The sequence below is a fragment of the Trachemys scripta genome, chromosome 10 (genome assembly GCF_013100865.1).
Source record: "Trachemys scripta elegans isolate TJP31775 chromosome 10, CAS_Tse_1.0, whole genome shotgun sequence".
Lineage (NCBI taxonomy): Eukaryota > Metazoa > Chordata > Testudines > Emydidae > Trachemys > Trachemys scripta.
The window spans coordinates 35590006-35613376 of NC_048307.1; the positions used below are offsets into that span (position 1 = coordinate 35590006).

A 23371-nucleotide genomic window follows, 5' to 3' on the forward strand; every position below is an offset into this window, starting at 1 on the left:
ACCTGTTCTTTCCTCTGTCTCTTTGGATGTTACACCCTGACAGGCCAGTTGAACAGTGCATTAATTTGGCTGTGAGATGGATGGCTGTACTGAAGAGCAGAATTATTCAGATTCCCTGAATCGAGGAGAATGATTCAGAGTACACTGCATAGGATTCAAAGCCAGTGCATCTTACACAGGGGTAGGCAATCTATGGCACGTGCGCCAAAGGCGGCACGCGAGCTGATTTTCAGTGGCACTCACGCTGCCCGGGTCCTGGCCACCAGTCCAGGGGCTCTGCATTTTAATTTAATTTTAAATGCAGCTTCTTAAACATTTTAAAAAACGTATTTACTTTACATACAACAATAGTTTAGTTATATATTATAGACTTATAGAAAGAGACCTTCTGAAAACGTTAAAATGTATTACTGCCATGCAAAACCTTACATTAGAGTGAATAAATGAAGACTTGGCACACCACATCTGAAAGGTTGTCGACCCCTGATCTAACATCAAAATTGGCGGGGGAGGGAGGGATTAATCCCTCCAAGGCTCTGGGTTTTAAACTGACAAACCCGCTGTGGAGTGCAACTGAAAAGGACCAGAGGTGCACCTTCACTGAATCCTGCAAAGTTCTCAGCCAGCCACCCAGTTACTGTTTGTGGGTTGGATTACTCTCCTTGTGGTTGAATAGCTAGAATGATGTATGAATTGCAGCACAAGGCCCAGTTGATATGTTATGCTGTCCACTTTTAAACACATGCTCCTGCTGCTAGACCCCAGGCTAAATTCAGCCAACAGTATTTTCGAGAAAGCAGGTGTAAGCCCCATGGAAATCCAGATCCAGCAGTGATGTAAATTCAAGAGCAAAGTAGGGTAACTTGCACAGATTTGGCATTCAGTGGGGGTGCAGACTGAGTGAAGCTTACATGAACATACCAAGGAACTGGAACGGAGGGGTGATGTCCTTGAAAAGGCAACTAATAGGTGGGCATAGAGAAAGAAGCTCACTTACCCTTAATGTAATGTATGCTGCAGCCTCCCCAATACTCCCATGGCCAAACTAAGCTCCGATAGAAATGGGTGCAACACCTATTGACTTCAGTAAAGAACTGACCCCCACTGGATAATTTTTCCTGCTTAGCCATGCTGCAGTCAGACACTTTAGTAGACAGTCATGATAACTAAGTCTGGGATTTTCAAAGGCGCCCAGTTTTCAGTGAAATTCAGTAAGGGTTGGGTGTGAATAATCCCAACTTTAAAAGGTAGTTAATGCAAAAAGGCCATATTGTACCATTGCTCACTATGCAAACCTCCCATTAGTAGGAGATCTGCTGTGGATTGAGGGTTGTGTGCAGTCCTACACATACACCCTGACCCACAAGCCATTATTAAAAAATGGAATTCAGCCCTCTCTGAAGAATGAATTTGACACAAGGGAAGCTGGTAGACTGTCATCTTTATGGGGGCAGAGTTAAGGTAATTTGGGTGTCTTGTTTTGAAGGGCATTGCTTAGTTTTCTAATGGTAGAAGGTTTTTAAATCTCTAATTTTAAAAAAATTATTCTGCACCCAAACCACTTGTGTGTGCACAACTATAAATTGACCTGAAGTAATTGTTTGGTGTGGAAATTTGTACAAGCATCATATCACCTGTTTCACTGACAAAAGTATTAGAGAGGATTCCCCTTGTGTTTCTGCAGAGTGCTGAAGTTTTGGCCTTTGTCTTTCATCTGGAGTAAACTCTCAACTTGTGAACAGTTGGGGCACCGACTGGAGCACCTCCAGATCATCAGCAGCAACAGGAAGGCTCAGAACCAGACCCAGCTAATGAGGTATGCTGTGTATGTTCTGACAGCCCACTGAGTCCTTGACCCCTGAGGTTGCCACCCAGTTGTTTTCCTGCACTGAATGGTTGGCTTGTTTTTTATTGGAGAAGCATCTTGTTTTGTAGCAGTAATATGATTTTACAGGAATATGTGGGGGTGGCTTTACTTTTTTGTGGAGTTGCCGTGTGAGAGAGACTTTTACTATCCCATTAGTCTCTTCCTCATATAATCCCTTTCCCCCTGCCCCACAACACATACTTGTGCCTGCAGAACATCTCTGCTATTCTAAGAAACATTTAAGTTCCATCCAGAAACTTAGTGTCACTGAAGCTAGCCTGGGAAACAGGACAGGGATGCACTGGCCGAGCTGCACAGGGAAAACTTGCTCTGCAGTTCTGTAGAGCATAGGGTCTCAACCTTTTTCTTTCTGAGCCCCCCGACCCCCAACATGCTATAAAAACTCCACTGCCCACTTGTGCCACAACAACTGATTTTCTGCATACAAAAGCCAGGGGTAGCAAGCTGGGCAGTTGCCTGGGGCCCCATGCCACGGGGGCCCCTGCAAAGCGACGTTGCTCAGGCTTCAGCCCCGGGTGGCAGGGCTCAGGGCCCTGGGCTTCAGCCCCATGCAGTGAGGCTTCAGCTTTCTGCCCTGGGCCCCAGTGAGTCTAATGCTGGTCCTGCTTGGAGGCCCCCCTGAAACCTGCTCATGGCCGCCCTGGGGGCCCCGAACCCCTGGGTGAGAACCACTGCTGTAGAGCCTTTGCTTTCACAGGCATTGAATTAATCAGATGGGATATAAAATCAAGGTTCCATGGCACTTGCCACAAGAGTAAGAGTATCAATCCCCACCCCCTTATCCCAGTGTTCTGGAAGATCCATCCTCTGGTAACTGAAGACAAGGAGTGGCAATAAACATCCAAGTAACAGAAAAACCAAGCAAACACAAAACCCCACAGTGAGTAGAGGAGGAAGAGGCAAAGATCAGAGATGGATATAGACTCCTTAAGGCAGTCACTGTGCAAATCTTACTCTATGTGGTGCTCAGATATTATAGTCATTGACTCTGAGGGAATACTTAAAATACACTAATAGATTTTAAGGCCGAAAGTAATACTATGATTATTTAGTCTGATTTTGTGCGTAAGTCAAGCCATACAATTTCATCCAGAAACTCTTGCAGTGAGGGGGGAGTTATTCTACCCTACAGTGTAAGTAAACGTTATTTAGCTCAATGACTAGTGGTTGAACTGAAGCATACCTTTTAGAAAGGCCTCTGATCTCGAATTAAATACTCCAAGTGATGGTGAATTTATCATAGCTGAACCCCAACTTGAGTGCTTACCTAACATTCCTCTTGGAATTTCAATCCAACTATTCAGTCCCCCTGCGAAAACCTGTTGTGTAGTGTTCTGGCTTAGCATGGATGCTGTGTTTGACCCTAGAGACAGCAGTATATTAGTGATAGGAAAGCAGTCCCTATTCTGTGTATACCGGGGGGGCCAAACTCACTGACCCACCAAGCAATCTTCAGAAGCTCGAGAGCTGGAGCACACGAGCTGGGTCTCAGGGCTTCAGCTCCATTCCTGCTGAAGCCCCAAGCCCTGGCAGGTGTATCCCAGAGGGCTGAAGTCCTGAGACTCTCCTCCCCGCTGGACAGAAGCTCCTACCCAACCACCCGGTCCTAAGCTTCCCTCCCCCTCAGTCTGGTAGGTGGAGAGGGCTTGCACTTTAATAGTAAAAGAGGCTCGCGAGCCACAGTTTGGCCACTCCTGGTGTATATCTTCAGTAAAGAGTCTTGATGGCCTTCAGAAATGAAAAGCACTATGTAAATGAAGCTGGTGATGATTGTTATCCAAACACGAAACAGCCTTCTTCCTGTGCTCTAATTTTGTTGTTCTTTCTCCTGAATGCAGGAAAGCCAATATCTTTGTTTCTCTCCTCATTGACATGGCTCTGGGAATACTGCTAATGTCCTGGCTGTACAGAGAGAATCGGATTGGTCAGCTTGCCGACACTCTCATCCCAGTGGCTGATGTAAGTCTGCCTGGAATCGTTTGTACTTAATTTCTAGTGTAGAAAGTGAAGAGCAGTTTATGCTTGTGGTAATTGTAGAGAGGCAGGGCCTGTGTGTGAGGATTTCATGCAGAGAAGAAAAGCATTGACTGAAGTCACAAAAATTAGGTCTCCTTAAAAGCGATTAAATCTTCAAGCCAAACCTGTTGAGACTAATCAAATGTAACATTGCTCTCCTCTGAGTATCCAATGAATACAAATTAGATGTTTTCTGGAGGGCACTTCCTGCTCACAAGGTAACAATTACATCATGAGCACAGTAAATAACTCTAAGGCTGGAGAATGGTGTGCTTATCCGCCCAGGACACTTTTATTACGGAGTTAACAGGAAGTGCCCTCAAGCTGTTGTTCTAGTTGGGTATCTGGGAGGGGAGGAAGTTAGCCCAATTAGGTCTCAGAAATCATTAAACTGGGAACAAAATAGGAGAAGCTGAGGCAGCTATGTTTGGTGAGAGCATGTTGGTGGTGAGTTCTGAGGGCAGTAGCTAGTCAGGGTAGTTAACACTGAAATTCTCTCTCAAGTGTGCTAATGATAGATTGGGGAATTCACCTTCTCCTGTGCCATTCTCCAACCTCAGGCCCTCAATGGCCAGTATAAATTACCTAAGAACGAGCATGACACTTTTTACAGATTCAGACTAACACTGCTACCCTTCTGATACTTGACATAGCATCCTGTTTTTCTGTCACTAAGGACTTATCTACAAGGCTAATTAGTTCATGGCAGGGCTAGTGCACTGTATGTTCACACCCCAGCTTGCTGTGCACTAACTAGCCATGTAGACGAGCCCCTAATTTCTTATATTTTGAATGTGTAACTTGAACATATGTGCGGCCTTCGCTCCAATTTAACCTTTTATTATTTTTTTTCCTTTTTTTTTTGTCCTGAGAACATACTGTGTTTGTGTGTAAATTATTATCTAAGTAGAACTTACCTTTAATAGGTAAAGGACCATTTTGTCATTCAGTGGAGCTACAAAAAAACATAAAATGTGTGCATCCTGCTCTTGAATTGCAACATTTGTGTCATGATGTTGTGTCAATATGTGCTGGTGTTCCATCATTTTGTGACTCAGCATTGTCACATACTGATGAATACCGTGATAAGGCTGCACAACAGCATCCCTTCTCTGTCCCTTCCCTTTGGTTTCTGGGAAAGAGGGACAGATCTTTCCTTTTGTCTTACAGTGCCTCTGCTGCAGGAGTCCTCACTTTACTGTCTCCAGCTTCTGGATGGGAAGGGACTCCTAGTCCAACTTATGAGGAATTCCATCATCAACTTATTTTCTCTTCTTCATCCACTTACTGGGAGGAACTCACAGCTGCCCTGCTGTTGATCCCTTTGCTCAGTGCTTCCTCAACTAATAACATATTGGGCAAAACTAGTAGCACTCCTGTGATCATCTTTCTGCATGCGACGCAGACACAGCAAGCAAAGTGTCTATCATGCACTTACCACACAAGAGCTTAAAGCAGGGGTCTCAAACTCAATATACGTTAGGGCCAGTGACAGTCCTCAAATCCTCCCAGCGGGCCAATGTCACTCGTGCTGCCCAGAACCCACCCCCCCAAAACTCCGCCCCCCCCCCCACCTACCTACGGCTCTGGGATGAAGTTTGGGTTGGGGAGGAAGTCTGGGGTAGGGGATTCGGGTGCAGGCTCTGGGAGGGAGTTTGGGTGCAGAAGGGGTGAGAGGTTGGGCTCTGGGAGGGAGTTTGGGTGGGGGGGTCTGGGGTGCAGGCTCTGGGAGGGAGTTTGGGGGCTGGGGGAGTGTGGGGAGGGGGTGCAGGCTCTGGGAGGGAGTTTGGGGGCAGGAGGAGGTGTGGGGAGGGGGTGCAGGCTCTGGGAGGGAGTTTGGGGGCAGGAGGAGGTATGTGGGGAGGGGGTGGGGGTGCAAGCTCTGGGAGGGGGTTGGGGGTGTGGCGCTTACCTGGGGCTCTGGGGCGGGCCAGGGGGCCTCCATGTGCTTCTGCCCCCAGGCACCGCCCCTGCACCGCCCCATTGGTCGCAGGGGCGATCAAGGCGGGGGCAGCGTGCAGAGGCACAGCCCCGCCCTGCCCCTAGTCCGAAGAGACGGGCTGGCAGCCACTGGAGTGAACAGGCAGATGCCGCTCAGCTCCGCTGCACTGCCGGGGCCCCTGAGGGGGCAGCGCCTGAGGCAGGTGGGGCCAAAGGAGAGACCCAGCCCCAAAACTGCTGGAGCCCCGTGGGCCATATTGGGGAGGCTCGCAGGCTGCAGATGGCCCACAGGCCGGGCGTTTGAGACCCCTGGCTTAAAGTGTCTCATTGCTATTGTCTAGTCGAACTTTCAAGGGTGGGCCCAGTTTCAGCTGATCAATGTTGTGGGGAAAGGGGAAAGAGAGGGTGATGGTTGGAATACAAATCTCCCCTTCTAATATTTGATCCAGTGGTAGGATTAATATGAGGCATAAACTCTCAACCTTTTTATACATTATTATTCTGAAGTCTGTTCCCATGTGGAGATGTTTCAGCTGGAAGATCACCTGCCCTCTAATGCTCTCTGCAGTCTGCTTTCTTAGCAAGTGTGAGATGACAATGGCTTTGGCTCAGTTCCCATGTGCACAGGTGGACTCAAGTGTCAATGGCAGATGGACACTTTCATGCTCAAAGTGCATTGGACCACACCAGCATGCCTATTCAGGACAGGTGTAGGAGTTTCTCATTTTCTCCTCTTCAATCATGCAGATAAATCATTCACTCCCACTTGGATGTTGCAATATCCATTACTTCCTTCTGGCCCCTTACCTAAGTAGCCTATGATGTCTCAGAAATACAGAGAGGTGTGCACTCAAGAGCTTACTTCCCTGGAGATTTGAACTACCCCCTTGCTGAATATTCTTCTCAGTTTGCCCCTCACTGTTTGTCTAAGGTCTTGCTTTACTGGTACATCCATGATTATCGGTGAGGTTTCATGCCATTTACAATTTCTCCTTGCTTCAGGAACGTGGTTTCTTCACTGTGGGCTCCATGGGCACATAAAGTGCCTCTAAAGTCACTGGGAGCTCTTTCATAGACTTCAGAGGGCACGGATCAGATGTCAAATACACATAAAAGAGGCGGACCTGAGCCATCCAGAAATATCACCCTGATGACTTCAGCACATGTGGTGCAAGACAGCACCATTTTGTTTTCCAATATGACAGCAAAATCTCCTCTGATCCATCCTGCAGTGAGTTTCTGCTAGCTGCTGCATTTCTATCCGGCATTCATTATCCCCCACACTGGAGCTCTGTCAGGCTGGCTAAAAATTGCCAAGTTTGGTAATAAAAACTTTCCCAATGTTTTGGATTATTATAACTTTTCCCAGTGCACCATGCTATTCTAGTTCTGATATATACCGTGGGTCAGCTAATGTCATTGGTCTCTGGGCTTCTTGTATCAGTAGGTCTGACAGTAAAAATAAGACGACTTAATCTGTTACCACAGTTCCTGGCCTTGAGAGAAGAGAATTGTCTCAGCTGATTTTATCCATGCAAGCTTTTAACTGTGTGGGAAGAAGTGCAGTGGTTAGTTTCCCTTGCTTTCTCCTATTAATCCCATTCACAACAAGCCTCTTCTCTCTTGCTTCTCTCACTTCTATTGCATGCTAATTGGAATCCATCCAGCATACTGTAGATTTGACTTGCCAAACCTTCCATCCCTCCTTTGATTGGATACACCCTTGTATTCACATCCAAAACACTACTGTAATGACCTTTGTACAAGGCACACGTTGGGAGGCATCATTTGAAATCTCATAACATATTGTGGTAAAATGCTTGTGGAAACATTATGTGTGAAGTTGTTAACATAAGCTGACATCATGTCTGACGTGTGTTTCCCAAATCAGTTTGGGAAGTGGCTAAACCAGTTTCTCTAAGACAGAGGGCAAGCTGATGCCCCAGCCAGGTGTCAACAAAGCTGATGGGTCATTGTCAAGGCTGCTTCCCCACTCTGAACTTTAGGGTACAGATGTGGGGGCCTGCATGAAAACTTCTAAGTTTAACTACCAGCTTAAATCTGGTCCGCTGCCACCACTCCCAGTGTGCTAATTCCCTTCCCTGGGTAGCCTTGAGAGACTCTTCACCAATTCCCTGGTGAATACAGATCCAAACCACTTGGATCTTAAAACAAGGAGAAATTAACCATCCCTCCTCCTTTCTCCCACCAACTCCTGGTGGATCAAGATCCAACCCCCTTGGATCTAAAAACAAGGAAAATCAGTCAGGTTCTTAAAAAGAAGGCTTTTAATTAAAGAAAAAGGTAAAAATCATCTCTGTAAAATCAGGATGGAAAATAACTTTACAGGGTAATCAAACTTAAAGAGCCCAGAGGACCCTCCTCTAGCCTTAGGTTCAAAGTTACAGCAAACAGAGGTAAACACCCTAGTAAAAGGTACATTTACAAGTTGAGAAAACAAAGATAAAACTAACACGCCTTGCCTGGCTGTTTACTTACAAGTTTGAAATATGAGAGACTTGTTCAGAAAGATTTGGAGAGCCTGGATTGATGTCTGGTCCCTCTTAGTCCCAAGAGCGAACAACCACCAAAACAAAGAGCACAAACAAAAGCCTTCCCCCCACCAAGATTTGAAAGTATCTTGTCCCCTTATTGGTCCTTTGGTTCAGGTGTCAGCCAGGTTACCTGAGCTTCTTAACCCTTTACAGGTAAAAGGATTTTGGAGTCTCTGGCCAGGAGGGATTTTATAGTATTGTACACAGGAGGGCTGTTACCCTTCCCTTTATAGTTATGACAGTCATCATCTATCAAGTGACCATTGTTTGGCAAGAAAGAGGGGCAGGGACAAAGAGATCTGCATCTTAGGAAAGAAACAGCATGAGGTCTCCTTCGTCCACCAGCCCCTGTCTCTTGGTTCTCAGCTGGAAATGCTTTTCAGAGAGGGACTGACACTATAAAAAGAAGGGGCAAACACCCCAAGAGACCCCTCCTCTCTCTCCCTGTCCATCTCACTCTTTGCACCTGAGAAGACAAAAGAAGCAGCCGTTGGACTCTGGGGGAGGGGTCCTGACCTGAAGAGTTTAGTCAGTAATACTGTTGGAAGCACGTGGTGAGAAACTTTGTTTTCAATCTAATATAGTTTGTCAGGCACTAGAATGAATTTTATCTTTATTTTTCTTGTAGCCATTTCTGACTCCTGTACCTCATTGCTTGTACTCACTTAAAATCTCTCTCTTTGTAGTCAATAAACTTGTTTTGTTGTTTTATCTAATCTAGTGTGTTTAAGCTAAAGTGTCTGGATAACTCCATTTAGGGTGGCAAGTTGTGTGTATATTATTCTCTTAAAGAAATAATGGACTTAATATATTTGGACTGTCCAGGAGAGGCCTGAGCAGTATAAAGCATACATTTCTGGAGGAAAATCCGGGACTGGGGGTGTGTTGGGGCACCCTGCTGTATAACAAAGGCTGGTGAGAGTCAGGGTGTGACTGGCAGGCTGCAGTTACACAAACACATTTGGGAGGGACCTGCATGCTGGCAGGCTGTCTGTGAGCAGTCCAGATTGGAAGCTACAAAGTAAGGCATTGCAAGGCACCCCAGGTTGCATGGCAAGGGTGACATATCCCTCCCCTCCCCCACCCCCCACTGGTGTGGATTGCACTCTGGTATGTTACACCTTCCCACTAGCCCTGTCTATGGAGACAAAAAATAATAGGTATGTCACTTTCTCCTTTTCCAACTGCCAGCACTTTAAGCCCAACCTGCTGTGTGGAAATCAAGCTGTGCTCCTCCCCCATCATTCATTATCCCCAGCGATAATGATTCAGCACTTAGCTGACAATTGTCGATAATGCACAAGACATCATCCACTCCAGCTCCCTCTTTCACAGCTTGACTAGCTGTGCAGTGCTGACTATAATAACAAGTTGCTTTTGTCAGTAAATGAAGCAGATGTGATTCAGAGACATCTAAGGAATAGCTCTGTGCAGCATAAAAGGCCAGTTTTGGAGTCAGCTGTCTGAATGTATAGAGGAAAATAACCTTTCTTAGTTCCATGTCTGACCTCACCTCCTCCTACACACCTTCCCACTTTCTCTGTTCAACCCAAGCTTCCCTGCTGGCAGCTCCTGACTCTGCCTTCTTCCAAGCTGCCCCTTCTCCCAAAAGCCTCACAATGGATCTTCCCTGTCTGAAAAAGAAACAAAACCTTCTAACTCCCTATCTTGTCTATGAAGTGTTGTGGTTATAAAGGCCAATCCCCCACCCCATGCTGTCTGTGTTCTGTATTAGTTTTGCTCATGCATTTAAACTCTTTGGGGCAGACACCTGTTTATTATCTGTCACAGATCATGCCCCAATTAAACCATGCTGAATATTTCTGATCCTATACTGGTGATAATTGAATGCATCTCAAGTCAGACTTTAAAACAAGTCCCTTGTCAGTCATATTCTGCCAATCCATAAATAAAACAAGGAGAAAAGATGTTAATTTCATTATTATTCTTAGTTTATAGTCCAGTAGTGCCTAGAAGCCAGGGCCTGTTGTGCTAGGCACTGTACAAACATATCAGAAAGACAGTTCTTTAGCTTTTTAACAGCTATGGTTTGCTCTGAGTTTTATGAGACCACCCATTAAGAGCTCTTCCTTGCCTGTGCTTGTGCCCCGCTACCTATCCTGAACGGGCCTGTCATTCTCCTTTGATGCCACACCACCGTCAAAGTCTCTATTGAGAAGAACAGGTGCACTGCAGTTAAACAAGAAAATCATTCCAGACTGAGCTGATCTAAACCACTTTAGCTGTGTTCTCAAGGTTGGTGATGCTCCCACAGCACCTTAATGAAATGACTTCCATGTAATGCACTACATTTAATCTATTAATATCTGACACATTCAGTATTAACAATTGCAGCTAGAGGATCGGACTCTTAAAGTCATGTATTTTAGTCTATTTCTTCTTGCTGTCAATTGGCTCTAAAGCATCCAACAGCAAAAAAACCCCACAAGAGGCTACACCCCAGGGCCTACAAAGCAACGACAGCCAAGACACCATGCAGGAATGCTTAGCAATAGTCAGGATTTAACTACAAATTGAAGTCATCTAAGGACTTCAGTAATTTTCCATACCAGAAAACAACCTTGCAGAAGGACTGCTCTCAAACATTTAAATATTTAATTAAAATCCTTTTGCTAAGTTACAGCTGCAACACTTTAAATATTAACAAAGTTCTATTTATAAAGTATCTGGCACTTCTTTCTCAATGAGGGCCAGATTCATTGGTACAAGCCAGCCCTGGCTTGCAATGAGTGTTTTAAGAGATGTGAGGACAAAGGAGAGTGGATGAGATGAACAGACAATCCTGTTGGCAAGGAAAACTGTGTTCACGTTGAAAATGTACTGCTACTAAACTAAAAGTATGTGTATCTGTTATGTTTATAAATTCAGCAATGTCTGTGTGACTCTAGGTTGAAAAGACGTTATGCACATGCATCATTGGGAAATTAGGTCCATAATCCATCAATTTTGGGTACTAAATCTAGATTCTCCTGCATAATCCACCATTGTAGGCCTTTGTTTGATTTTGGTTATGTATGTGATTTGGGCACCTAACTCCCTTAGGCTTTCTCTTCACTGACACAAAGATGTTTTTTTAGATCGAGGTAACTAACGTGATAGTTATCTTGTTGTACAAAGTGGAGACAAGGCACTTGTAGTGTTACTGCCCTATGCCCCCCTCCCATGGCTGACCTCACCTAATTTATCTCGTGGGAAACACTACAAGTGCCTTGTCTCTCTACCGTGTTTTTACAGCAGGATAACCACACACCTTATTGTCAATGAAGACATAGCCTCAAGCTCTTCTGAAAATCCCAGCCTATTTGTGCAGCAATCTTCCTCTGACAGATTTCTCCACCCATCTTAACTATTTGATCATCTCTAATATATGTTACTTTGGGTAACCTGTTTACTCAGCTCTCAAGAGTTATCATTACCTCATGAGAGCCTTCTGTGAAAATCACTCAGGTTGCTCTTTTCCCTGCAAAAGAGTTGTCAGAAGCACAATCTGTGATCTAATTTCTGACAAGGCTTCTAAGGAGATCCTGCTCTTAGGTGGTGGTATCTTAAGATTCAGAAAGAGGTTCGCTGGCTAATCGTGAGGTATATGCTATTTCTAGTGTAACTCCTATAGTATTTTTTGTGCCTCTGAGGCAGTTTTCCCCCAAAGGTTTTAACTTCGGAAAAATCTCACCATTCCTCTATCAGTGCACGTGGGGAGTGTTGTGAACGTACAGTGTAATTGCTTTCCAGTAACTAACATTGCTTGTCTCCTTACGTTGTAGCATATAGCCAAAGAGCTCCAGGACCTGCTTCAGTGGCTAATGGGAGTGCCAGCCGGTTTAAAAATGAACCGGGCTTTGGACCAGGTGTTGGGCCGGTTCTTCCTTTACCACATTCATCTGTGGATTAGTAAGTGCAATTGTTTAACCTTTCGTCTTTCCCTCTCACTTCTCCCTCCCTAGTGTTTAAGATTGTCCTAGTGATGTATGATGAATCCAAATTTGTATTGCAAGGACATACTGGTCTGTGAATCTTTCTGGTCTGGGAACATGAGCCAAATTTGGATTCATGGAATCGACACAGGGAAATTATGCAAATAAGTACAGTGCTCACCTAGTTACTTTGCATGGTGGTGGGGATATTTTATTTGAGGGTTGAAGTACAGGACCTGTCCTGTAACTGACTTCTGTTTACTAACTGTCTCATGTTTGCATTCTTCCCCCCCACTTTGAAACAGAATCTCACTGGTCATAAAGATATTTTTTATGTTGGAAAATAGTCATGTTGGACACAGAATCTGTGACTGTCTCCTTCTGTTAATGAATGAAGCAGAGCTCTGGTTTTCCAAGGTTTCACCCTACCTTGATGATGATCAGAGAAGCTTTATGCCACTAAAAATGTTGCACAAACCATTTTCACAACTCCTTTGCGATGGTTTCTGTTGGAGTAGGAGATTTTGGTGAAAATGTATCGGTAATTGATTAGTATGTTTCTGAAAAATGTACCCCAGAGGATTAAAGGAATAACAAGATGACCTTGTCTGGACAGGGTGAGCAGGTGTTCGTGTGTCTCACTAAAACTGCCACACCTGGGCTGAGAAGATCGGGAAGGAAATGAGTGGTATTTGCCAGTCATTGTAGTTATACGATGGCAGCCTAACAGAATTTGCTGTTTTTACATTCATATGATCTTGATTCTGATCTCTGCAACAACATTCTGTGAGGGATGGGGGAGAGAGACGCTGAGGCCATCAAGAGTTTCATCTGAGGCTCCAGAGAGCAAATAATTACCCTTTGTACAGTGTTACTCTTCCAACTTCCACCAGGCTATATCCACCTGATGTCTCCATTCATTGAGATGATCCTTTGGTATGTTGGCCTGTCAGCCTGTCTGGGCCTGACTGTAGCGCTTTCCATCCTCTCTGACATCATTGCACTCCTGACCTTCCATATCTACTGCTTCTATGTCTATGGAGCCAGGTGGGTGTATTGACCTGTTTGTTTCTCAAGTATATCTGGTCCAAACATCATAGTTGATCCCTGGTTTGACCCCATTTATTTAACAGGTTTAAAGCAGAAATTAGTTTGGCCGGTTATGTTATGTCCAAATGATTGAGTCTCAGCATTGAGCTATAAGCATCCTAAGTGTCTTAGATATAAGTGTCTTCTCCCTTTCGACAGTGGCGGTTGGAAAAGTAAAACTATGCTGAGGAGTGGAATGAGAGAGATCAGTTTGCCCAAGAGTCCTAGATTTGAGGGGCTAATTTGTGTTTAAGGCTGCTCCAGAAGTGACCTTTCCGGGCGTAGGGTTGCCAACCCTCCGGGATTGTCCCAGAGTCTCCAGGAATTAAAGATTAATCTTTAATTAAAGGTTATGTCATGTGATGAAACCTCCAGAAATACATTCAACCAAAACTGGGACCCCTACCTCCTACCTTACTTCAGAGGATTGCATCCATATGGAGTAACCTGTCTGGATTTTCAACTGCAATATTCAGATTGCCCGATTTTATGGTTAAATTGCTGCTGTATTATTCCCTCTGCCCCACTAGAGGGCCATGTGCACTTTACAGTCACAGGGAAATGAGTATGAACTAGGAAGGCCAAGGATATGTGTGTAAATGGCTGATGCTCATTCTGCCTTTCATGTCACATTCTGTACTAGGTATGTCAGAGCTATTCTTGCAGTAAGAAATCAAAACAAAATATGTTCTGCTGATGATCTACATTAACGTGGGGGCATCCTTTAAATCACAAACTGCGATAGCGAATAGCAGCCTTATAGAGAAAACAAAAGAGCTGAGGGGATAAATAGGGAAGCTCCTGCCTAATAAGTATAGAGACAGCATTCTCCCAGCAGGACGGTGGGGAGGTTAGAGGTAGAGAGATGTCTAATTTAAGAATCTTACTGTTATAATTAGAGAGCTTAGGACTAATAGCAATATTGCCTAGTAGGAAACTCATCCACAGAGCTCTTTTACTTGAAGTCTCTCCTTCTGGCTGTAGAGAGTGCACGAGGGGCTCTGTTCCTCAGAGGGCTGGTCTACACTGGGGGGGGGGCACGGGATCGACGGCCGCGGGCCCCCTCATCAAGTCCGCTCCCGCCGCTCGCTCCAGTGGAGTTCCGGAGTTGACTGGGAGCATGTTGGGGATTGATATATCGATCCCTGATAAATCGATCGCTACCCGCCAATACAGCGGGTAGTCTGGACGTACCCTTAGGGACGAATCAGGGTGGGTGGGGCGAAAAAGGCAGAAGCTCTGTCCATTCCTAGCTCTTCTGTCTTGTGAGCTTTGACGTGCCAGTCTGCACAGTTCTGTATCCTTGTTAGAAGAATAGCTACACAAGACACTTCATCGTGAGGCCTGCATCAAGCTAACTCAGCTATTGAGAATGACCCCTGGTGCGGAGGGAGAACCAGGCAGTGAGCTCAAAGTACCCAAATAATAAAATTACCACAAAATCCTGGAATTTGAGCAACTGGGAGGAGAATTTCTGCAACAAATGAACGCTGTTTAAGTGGCAAATTCACTGGCCAAGGAAATATGGAGTTCTTGGGGGTCTGTTTCCAAGGTAGCCACATGGTGAATAAATGACACCACGCATACATATACAGATAGACACAGAAGGTGTGGCAATATCAGACAGGCAGGTCATTGACACTTGACATTAAGTCATTGATTGCTTGGGACTGGGCATGTGCAGTATTAGTCAAAGGAATGAGACGTGTGCACCAATCAGAGGAATTTGGTGCACAAAGGTTGAGTTGTCTTGGGAACATTGTAGCCTATGGATTACTGTGCTGTTCTGAGTATTACCAGCTTGTTAGTAGCATTATACTAGTCTCTTTAGGCTTTATGCTCCTTTCAGCTGTTTTCCTTTGTTTTATAAGATTTACCCACTTCCACTTTCACAATAGTGGTTTAGTGTTTTAACTTACTGTATATTTTAATTGCACTCACAAAACTATGCTAAAAGAACAGTAGGTTTGCAAAGTCAAGCACTCCAAAGTTAGGAAATGCGAGAACTAAGGTGGTCTGTGGAATTCTTGTGCATATGCATTAGGATAAACTCTTTACATAGGAATTATTATTAATTATTATAATTATTATCTCTTTTATATAGTGCTTTTTGTCAGCAGATATCAGTAGATTGCATTTTACAATCTTTAATGTATTTATCCTCACAATATCCCTGTGAGGTAAGTAACTAGAATTATCTCCATTGTACAGATGGGAACTCAGGCACAGGAAAGCTAAGGGTCTTGCCCAAGGTCACCCAGGAAGTCTGTGGCAGAGCAGAAAATTGATCCCAGGTCTCCCAAGTCCTAGGCTAGTGCGCTAACACTATTTTTCCCTGGCTCATTCAGTGCGCAGGCTGGACACTGCTCACTGAACGAGCAGCTATTCAATATTTTGTTTTATCTCTTTGGTCAGTGTGTTTTGTCTCCTTGAATTTGTGTGACTTCATTAGGTTCACATCCTGCCCCTGCTGAACTGAGAGTGTGTGTGTGTAGCAATGGCAGTTGCTTTGTGGTATAGCTGGGGATCTCTTGGTTCTAATTTGTGGTGCTTCTCCCCTTTGCACAGGCTCTACTGCCTGAAGATCTATGGCTTGTCATCTCTCTGGCGCCTGTTCCGCGGGAAGAAGTGGAATGTCCTGAGACAGCGGGTGGATTCCTGCTCCTATGACTTGGATCAGGTAGTGGCAGAGCATCAAGGAGGTGCTGTGCTACACTCTGGTCACAAACTCCTGCAGCATGACCTGATCTTGCCTCATTTAATATTGGGGTGTAGACCACCAACTGCTCCATTATATCCAAATTGAGTACAGTTCTTGGCAAGTTGTCTACATGGCTCCTCTCTGCTGTACCCCAGAGTCATCATTCCTCCCCAGATTCAAGGGAACTGATCCTGTGAGGTGCTGAGCAGTTGTAGCAATGTCAGTGAGAGTTGCAGATGCTCACCACCTCTCAGGGTAAGGGTAGAGGAGTGGATATGTGGGAGCGAAAAATAATTATAGTGGTGCCCAGCAGTGTTGCCATAGTAACATGCTTCTTAGTGTTTCTATTAAAAGACCCTATTTAATTCACATTGGGTTGCAGCTTGGCCCACACGTTTTCACCAGCATGTAGAAAACATTTTTCTGGAATAGTGTAAATCTGCCTTTTAAACTCTAAAATGTCACAGAAACAACATGAAAGTTGGTCAGAGCCAGGCTCCTCTGGCCTGATTTAAAAAGAATAATTTAAATGGTGCTGAGTAAAAAATCTTCTTGGCACACTATTTTGTATTTTCACTTACCTTGAGCTTGAGAATAATTGCGGGTACAATGATGAATACACTGAGAGAGTGGCTAGCTTCATTGCAGCTTCCGACCGTGCGTTCGTAATCTCTGCTGAAGTGCTATTTAGTAACTTCCGGGACCAATGCATCTCAGTGAATTGCAACAGATAATCTTAAGCCTCTTACACAATACTAGAGGAGCTATTTTTCCTCTTTTCCCCAATGACAGGAAAGTAAGAACGTCAGTGTCAGAAAGGCTGTGTGTGCTACTGCAGGTTTCTATCCCATTGTATATTGATGATAATGGGTTTGGCACTAAGAGCCTCATCCTGCTGACATTGAAGCCAGTGGGAGTTTTGTCATTGGCTTCTGTGGGAACAGGCTTTCAAAGCACAGACGTGAAAAGACTTTCTGAAATGCTAATACATGATGATTTTGCTAAATAAAGGTGGGGGATGAGAGATGAGCCTTTATTTGAAAAAAAAAAACAGCTGTAAACTAGAAGTTGGCCAGGAGTGAGTGATAGTGTATTTCTGGTTATGTGCTTAAATCCATGATGTTGATCTGCCTCTGGGGAAGGACCCTCTGGGTACTATACTGAAAAAATGATGATGCATTATTATTCTGTATCCTCTCTGTTATGGAAAATGGAATCCAAAGCTAAAGAGTCAGGTTGGAGCTATGTTGATTTATGCCAGGCATTTATTGACGGCAGGATCACTGGAAGTATTCAGAGTAATAAAGTATTATTCACCAACTAGATGGGCTCAGAAGCAGTAGCATGGGGAGAGAGGTATTGAGAATCTTCCACATGCCCACAGTCTAACCCAGGGGTCGGCAACCTTTCAGAAATGGTGTGCCGAGTCTTCATTTATTCACTCTAATTTAAGGTTTCGTGTGCCAATAATACATTTTAATGTTTTTAGAAGGTCTCTCTCTATAAGTCTATAATATATAACTAAACTATTGTTGTATGTAAGGTAAATAAGGTTTTTAAAATGTTTAAGAAGCTTCATTTAAAATTAAATTGAAATGCAGAGGCCCTCTCCTCCCCCCACCCCACCCCGGCCGGTGGCCAGGACCTGGGCAGTGTGAGTGCCACTGAAAATCAGCTCGCGTGTCGCAGGTTGCCTACCCCTGGTCTAACCACTTAATGCTGTCTAAATTTCTTGTGCCAGTACTCTACTAACAATAGTTTATTGTGTCTTTTTTTTCCCAGTTATTCATTGGCACTTTGTTATTTACAATCCTGCTATTTCTTCTGCCCACGACTGCACTGTATTACTTGGTGTTTACCTTGGTAAGATTCAACCCTTAGAGATGGTCACATCTCATCTATGTATGTGAGTGAAGTAAAAATAAGATTCCTAGTCATTTTCCCCCATCCCCATACAAATATATTCCTATGACTGTCCCAGGAAGGGTTCTTGCCCGCAAGCAATGTGAACCAAGCAGATGGAATTCAGGATACACACTTGTGTTTCTCTGAAGGGAATTCCCAGAAAATCAAAGTCATCAGGACAAACTGCTCCACTGTCTTTCCCTGGAGCCATGTTTAATCTTTCCCTCCCATTTCCTGGGGTGGCTGCACCTCTGGTTTGACCCAGAACTTTTCCATCTGGAAATTAACCTTTTCCATTAAAATCTACTTGGCAAGACTTTTGGGGAGGGAATCGGACTCTTTGTCCAATCTGACCAGTCTGATTTGGGACATGGATGCACATTTTTCCACTAAAAGCTGGAACCTTCACATTATTTTAGCCCCTCTTGTGAAAGGGAGAAGGTAAAAATAGTACAGGACTCAAATGAGTTTGACAGAAAAAATGATCGATAGTATGACAAAAGAAGGTGCTCAAATCAGCGATGGCGAGGCACTGTGTGAGGATACTAAGCAGAGAACTCATTTCTAACTGGCGTGCTCCTGCTTAAATGCTCTATAAAGGGATTCTTCAGTCACAAACAAGCTATTTCTAGAGACAAGGGTTTGCACCTATTTGCCAGCAGCTGCTAGACAGAGCGATGGATGCTACTGGAAACAGAAGCCTGAACTCCCCACATCAGCCTTTGATATGCTGGCCCATTATCTGAAAGTAGAGTATACCACATGCTTTTGCCACTGGCACCAAGGTTACTGTTATAGACTTAAGGCAAGAGTCTTAAGGAGCCTGACTCTGACAGGGTGGGTGCTTAGCACTTTCTGAAAATCTGACCCATTGAAGATGCCTTGTGGTGAGCATCCACAACTTGAAGACCCCCAAATCACTAGTCCCTTCTGATATTGTTAGCCCAACTGCTTACCTCAGTCCTGCCTGTTTACATCACTAACTGTTTCTTTTTAGCTCCGTCTGCTGGTGGTGGTTGTGCAGGGCCTGATCCATCTGCTCGTGGACCTCATTGACTCTCTGCCCCTTTATTCAGTTATCCTTCGGCTCTGCAGATCCTACAGACTTGCAGGTTGGTCCTACACCACTGCACTGGCAAAAGCACAGGCTTCTGCATTCACAGTGGTATTGTGAATGGGCGTGATCTAATACACAGGTAGCTTATTGCACTGAAAGAGGCAGGGTGCCTGAAAAGTACTCAGGTTCCTAATGCAAAATCCATGCACTTGTCAATACTATTAACCAGTTATCCTGCGAAGCCTGATGATAAAGTCAGTGGAAATTAATGTGACACTAAAGCTGAGTCATAAGCAACATTATACAGAACATTAAAACAAAAGGTGCCATTCTACTATACAGCTTTTAAATCAGTTCAGCTTATTCATAGCAGAATAGGCCAGCTGGGTCAAGTAAACAGGGACTGGTCCAAACCTCAAATCCTCTGATATTCAGATAAGTTGTTAACTTGTGCTTTTCTCTTTAATTTTCACCCATCCCTATGTGGCTGGGAACCAAGGTATAGATATACTTCAAGAGAATCTGTTCTTCAGAAAACTTAGACCCTCAGGTTGCATTGACTTCTATGGAGTTATACTGATTTGCATTAGCTAAGGATCTGACCTGTAGTTGCTAGCTTAATTTCAGAGCCCAAGAACTCTGGGTAACTTTCAGATAAGCATCCACCTTTCTGAGGTTAACCTGTCGCCATTTCAAAGTTACTTTCTGCCAAGCCACTGTTTGACAGCCATTTTTGGGACCAGGCTAAAGGATAGCACTGAAATGGGGTTAGCTGAAAACAGAGATAGCTCAACCAATTTAAATCAAGCAGGCTAAACCACAAGCCCCAAGCAAGTTTAAGAATATGAAGCACGGAGTTCTAAAAGCAAGAAACAGTGTGAAGAGCTTGATCATCACTGAACCAAGGCCAGTCATGAAATGGAAAGGAAGCCCGAGGCTGATGATAGTGGCCTTGTCTATTGGAGAGATGCCAGGCTCAGCTTTGGGAGCGAAGGTGGCGAATGCTACCAACAATGTTGCTTTCCAGTGCCTGTTGTCAGTCAGTCTCCATGTATTGCCTTGCAGGAAGTTCTTGATCTGCTAAGAGCTGTCTTTCTGGGACAGAAATGCAGCTGAAGAAAGTTGTCCAGTAAACTGCAAGTGATTAGCTAGAAGGAAATCATGTTGATATTGATAAATAATAGATAAATAACTTTTCTATGATACAATCCGGCCTTCAAGATGAAGGAAAATGAAAATATATTAGGACCTCTGTTCAGGAGGGACACCATGGGAGGTCATCTTTTAGGGTTTCTATGGTCTCTGACCACCCCCAACCCAGAACAGGAACGTTTTATCTGAGAGAAGTGGGGAGAGAAAGGATCTGATCAAAATTCAAAGCAGAGATAGCCCTTCAAGAACCAGCATTCTTTCATTTCCCTCCTTCTTGGTTTCTGTCACCAATTACAGAGTCATGTCCCAGTGGTATTGCTTTTTTGGCATATGTTACTGGTCAGTTGATCTTGGAAAGATCATGAAGGTTGTTTCAACACTCTGAATTTATTATTTTACTATTACTGAGGATTTAGTGCAGTGTTTAACTGCGGCTCAGTTCAGTCCTGACATCTGGCCTCTGATTTCCTTGGCTTAGACCAGGGGTGGCCATTCTGAGCCTGAGAAGGAGCCAGAATTTACCAATGTACATTGCTAAAGAGCCACAGTAATACATCAGCAGCTCCCCCACAGCCCCACAGCTCCCAGCACCTCCCACCCACCGGCAGCCCCGTCGATCAGTGCCTCCCCCTCCCTCCCTGCACCTCCCAATCAGCTGTTTCGTGGCATGCAGGAGGCTGGGGTGGGGGGGGAGCGAGGGCATGTCAGGCTGAGGGGAGGGGCGGGAAGGGGTGGAGTGGGGGCAGGGCCTGTGGTAGAGCCAGGGGTTGAGCAGTGAGCACCCCCCGGCACGTTGAAAAGTTGGTACCTGTAGCTCCAGCCCTGGAGTCAGTGCCTATACAAGGAGCCGTATTTTAACTTCTGAAGAGCCACATGTGGCTCCGGAGCCACAGGTTGGCCACGCCTGGCTTAGACTCTGAATTGATAATACTCTGGTATTCATGTCACCTAAACAAGTTTAGATGGGTAATGATCAATCCATAGGTTAGGAGTCTATAGATCTTACTCCTACACACTTAAAGTGAAATGTTTTTATAAAACCACCTGGAAATCTATCAGAGCTGTACGCCCAAGCAGTGACAGAAGAGAGAGAGACTGAAGCAAGCTGTCCTGAGTTGGGGTGGATATGCTGCATTCTGGGGTTAGAACAGTTTTTCTCTTGAAAGTGGCATTATGTAGTGGGTGAGGCACTGCACTGAGAGTCAGGGAAATTGGGTTTTGTTTCTGGCTCGGCCACTGACCTGCTGTATGACCTTTGGCAAGTCACTTCACAGTCCAGCCTGGCCTTCAGGCAGGAGAAGCACACGTGTTCTTGCTCTGCTAGTCCTCTCTCCTTTGATACTATTTGAACATTCCTGTCCCATCTCAAATAAGTTGCTGGCATGAATAGAAGTGCCCTGAAATGGCTCAGATACATCCTGTCAGACTGAACGCAGAACGTCACTATGAGCAACCGTTCTTCCTTCTCCAGAGCCCTCACCTACTAACACTCACAGGGCTCAGTCTTCTACTCGGTATTATTCACTATCTATATGAAACCACTGGGAGCCATTGAGGCAACATGGGCTGAAGTGCCAGCAGCCTGCAGATGGCACCCAGTTCTACATCTCCTTTGTGACAAATGTAAACAGCATCATTTCCCAGCTTTCATCAATGACTGACCGGAATAAACACCTGGATGACAAGTTCCTGGCTTGAGCTGAACCCAGACAAGACTGAGGTGATGCTGGCTGGCAAAGGGAAGTGCTTCAAAGATCTTGCCTGCTCTATAACGCTCTGCACTGTCAAGGGAATCTGCCCTCAAATTTCTTAAGTCCCCAGCCTTGGGGTCCTTTTGGATTCCTTGGTGCTATTGAATGCCTAAATAGAAACAGTAGCAAAAAATGCCCACTACCATCTGTGTCTGGCCAGAAGAGTGTGCCCCATCCTATTGGATAGAGACTTGCCCATAGCGATCCATTCATTCATAACCGCCAGGCTTGATTACTGAAACTCAATACATCTGGGAATGAAGCCACAGGCTACAAAATGTGGAAGCCTGTCTCTTTAGCAACACAGATCACCAGAACACATCACCCTGATGCTTTGCTTTATGCTGGTTCCCCAATTAAGCCAGAATCCAGTTCAAGGTCTCTGTCCTGATATTTAAAATGCCCCATGGGATTGGCCATAGCTACGTGAGAAACACCTCTCCCTCCATCACCATGACCTTCCACAACATTTACTTTCCACTGGAACAGTGAAACCATCATCCTATAGGGGAGGCTCATGTGGAGAGTGAATTCCCTATTCTAAGGTCCGGTTGCTGTGTAAATTCTGCTTTACACAGGAGCTGGACTTTAGACTAGGGAATTCACTCCAACAAGAGACAAGAATGACCACAGGCCTCACCAATTGCAGAACTTAAATGTCATACTCCTTTGACTTAGCTTTCCCTTAATTTCTACACACATAACTATAAACAAACAAACTATACAAACAAACTATAAACTAATCTAAAGATTAAGAAGGGGGAGAGGTTATTTTTGTTTTTAAAAAATTTGGGATGCACTTAGATACTACGGTGATGGGGCCATATAAGTACTTATATAAAGGATTTTATTTCTGATTCTGCAACTGACCTTGGGCAAGTCACTTGAGCTCTCTGTGCCTCAGTTTCCCCAACTGTAAAAAGGGATAATAATACAGACCTGTTTTGTAGGGGTGTTCTGAGGATTGATTTTTTGGGGGGCGGGAAGTGTTTTGAGAACCTCCAATGAAAGGCCCCTCTATAAAGTGCAAAATACTGTATTCTCCCTCTTTTAAATGTTAGGTTAAGCCTTGTTTATGTCAAATATGTCATAGCTTGGATCTACCACCTTCCCTGTCTGACTTTAAGGTACTGTGGGATTTAGTGAGTCCTGGAGGGAATACAGGAGTGAAAACTGGAGTGGCAGCTGCAGCGGTTAATAGCATGCTGAAAATGTATGAATGGCTTCATTGTGATCAATAGTCATTGATTGTTTTGAATTTACTCAAATGCCTTTGTGTCATCCACTATCACAGGCCTATCCCCACCTAGTCTGAAAGCAGAAGGGAAACATATACATGTACAGTAGCCATATGAAAAATGACTAAAGGAGAGCTTTCTCC

General features: G+C 44.6%; 1 protein-coding gene across 4 annotated transcripts in view; it reads left to right on the top strand.

Moving 5' to 3' along the window:
* Window positions 1-23371, top strand: part of PIGQ (phosphatidylinositol glycan anchor biosynthesis class Q) — a 41428-nt gene that overhangs the window by 13227 nt on the left and 4830 nt on the right. For all 4 annotated transcript variants that reach the window (XM_034783941.1, XM_034783942.1, XM_034783943.1 and 1 more), the window contains exons 3-9: window positions 1685-1816; window positions 3727-3847; window positions 12186-12312; window positions 13229-13382; window positions 15993-16104; window positions 17908-17988; window positions 19028-19142. In XM_034783941.1, the coding sequence (XP_034639832.1) occupies window positions 1685-1816; window positions 3727-3847; window positions 12186-12312; window positions 13229-13382; window positions 15993-16104; window positions 17908-17988; window positions 19028-19142 (842 nt within the window). The remainder of the gene's footprint in view (window positions 1-1684; window positions 1817-3726; window positions 3848-12185; window positions 12313-13228; window positions 13383-15992; window positions 16105-17907; window positions 17989-19027; window positions 19143-23371) is intronic.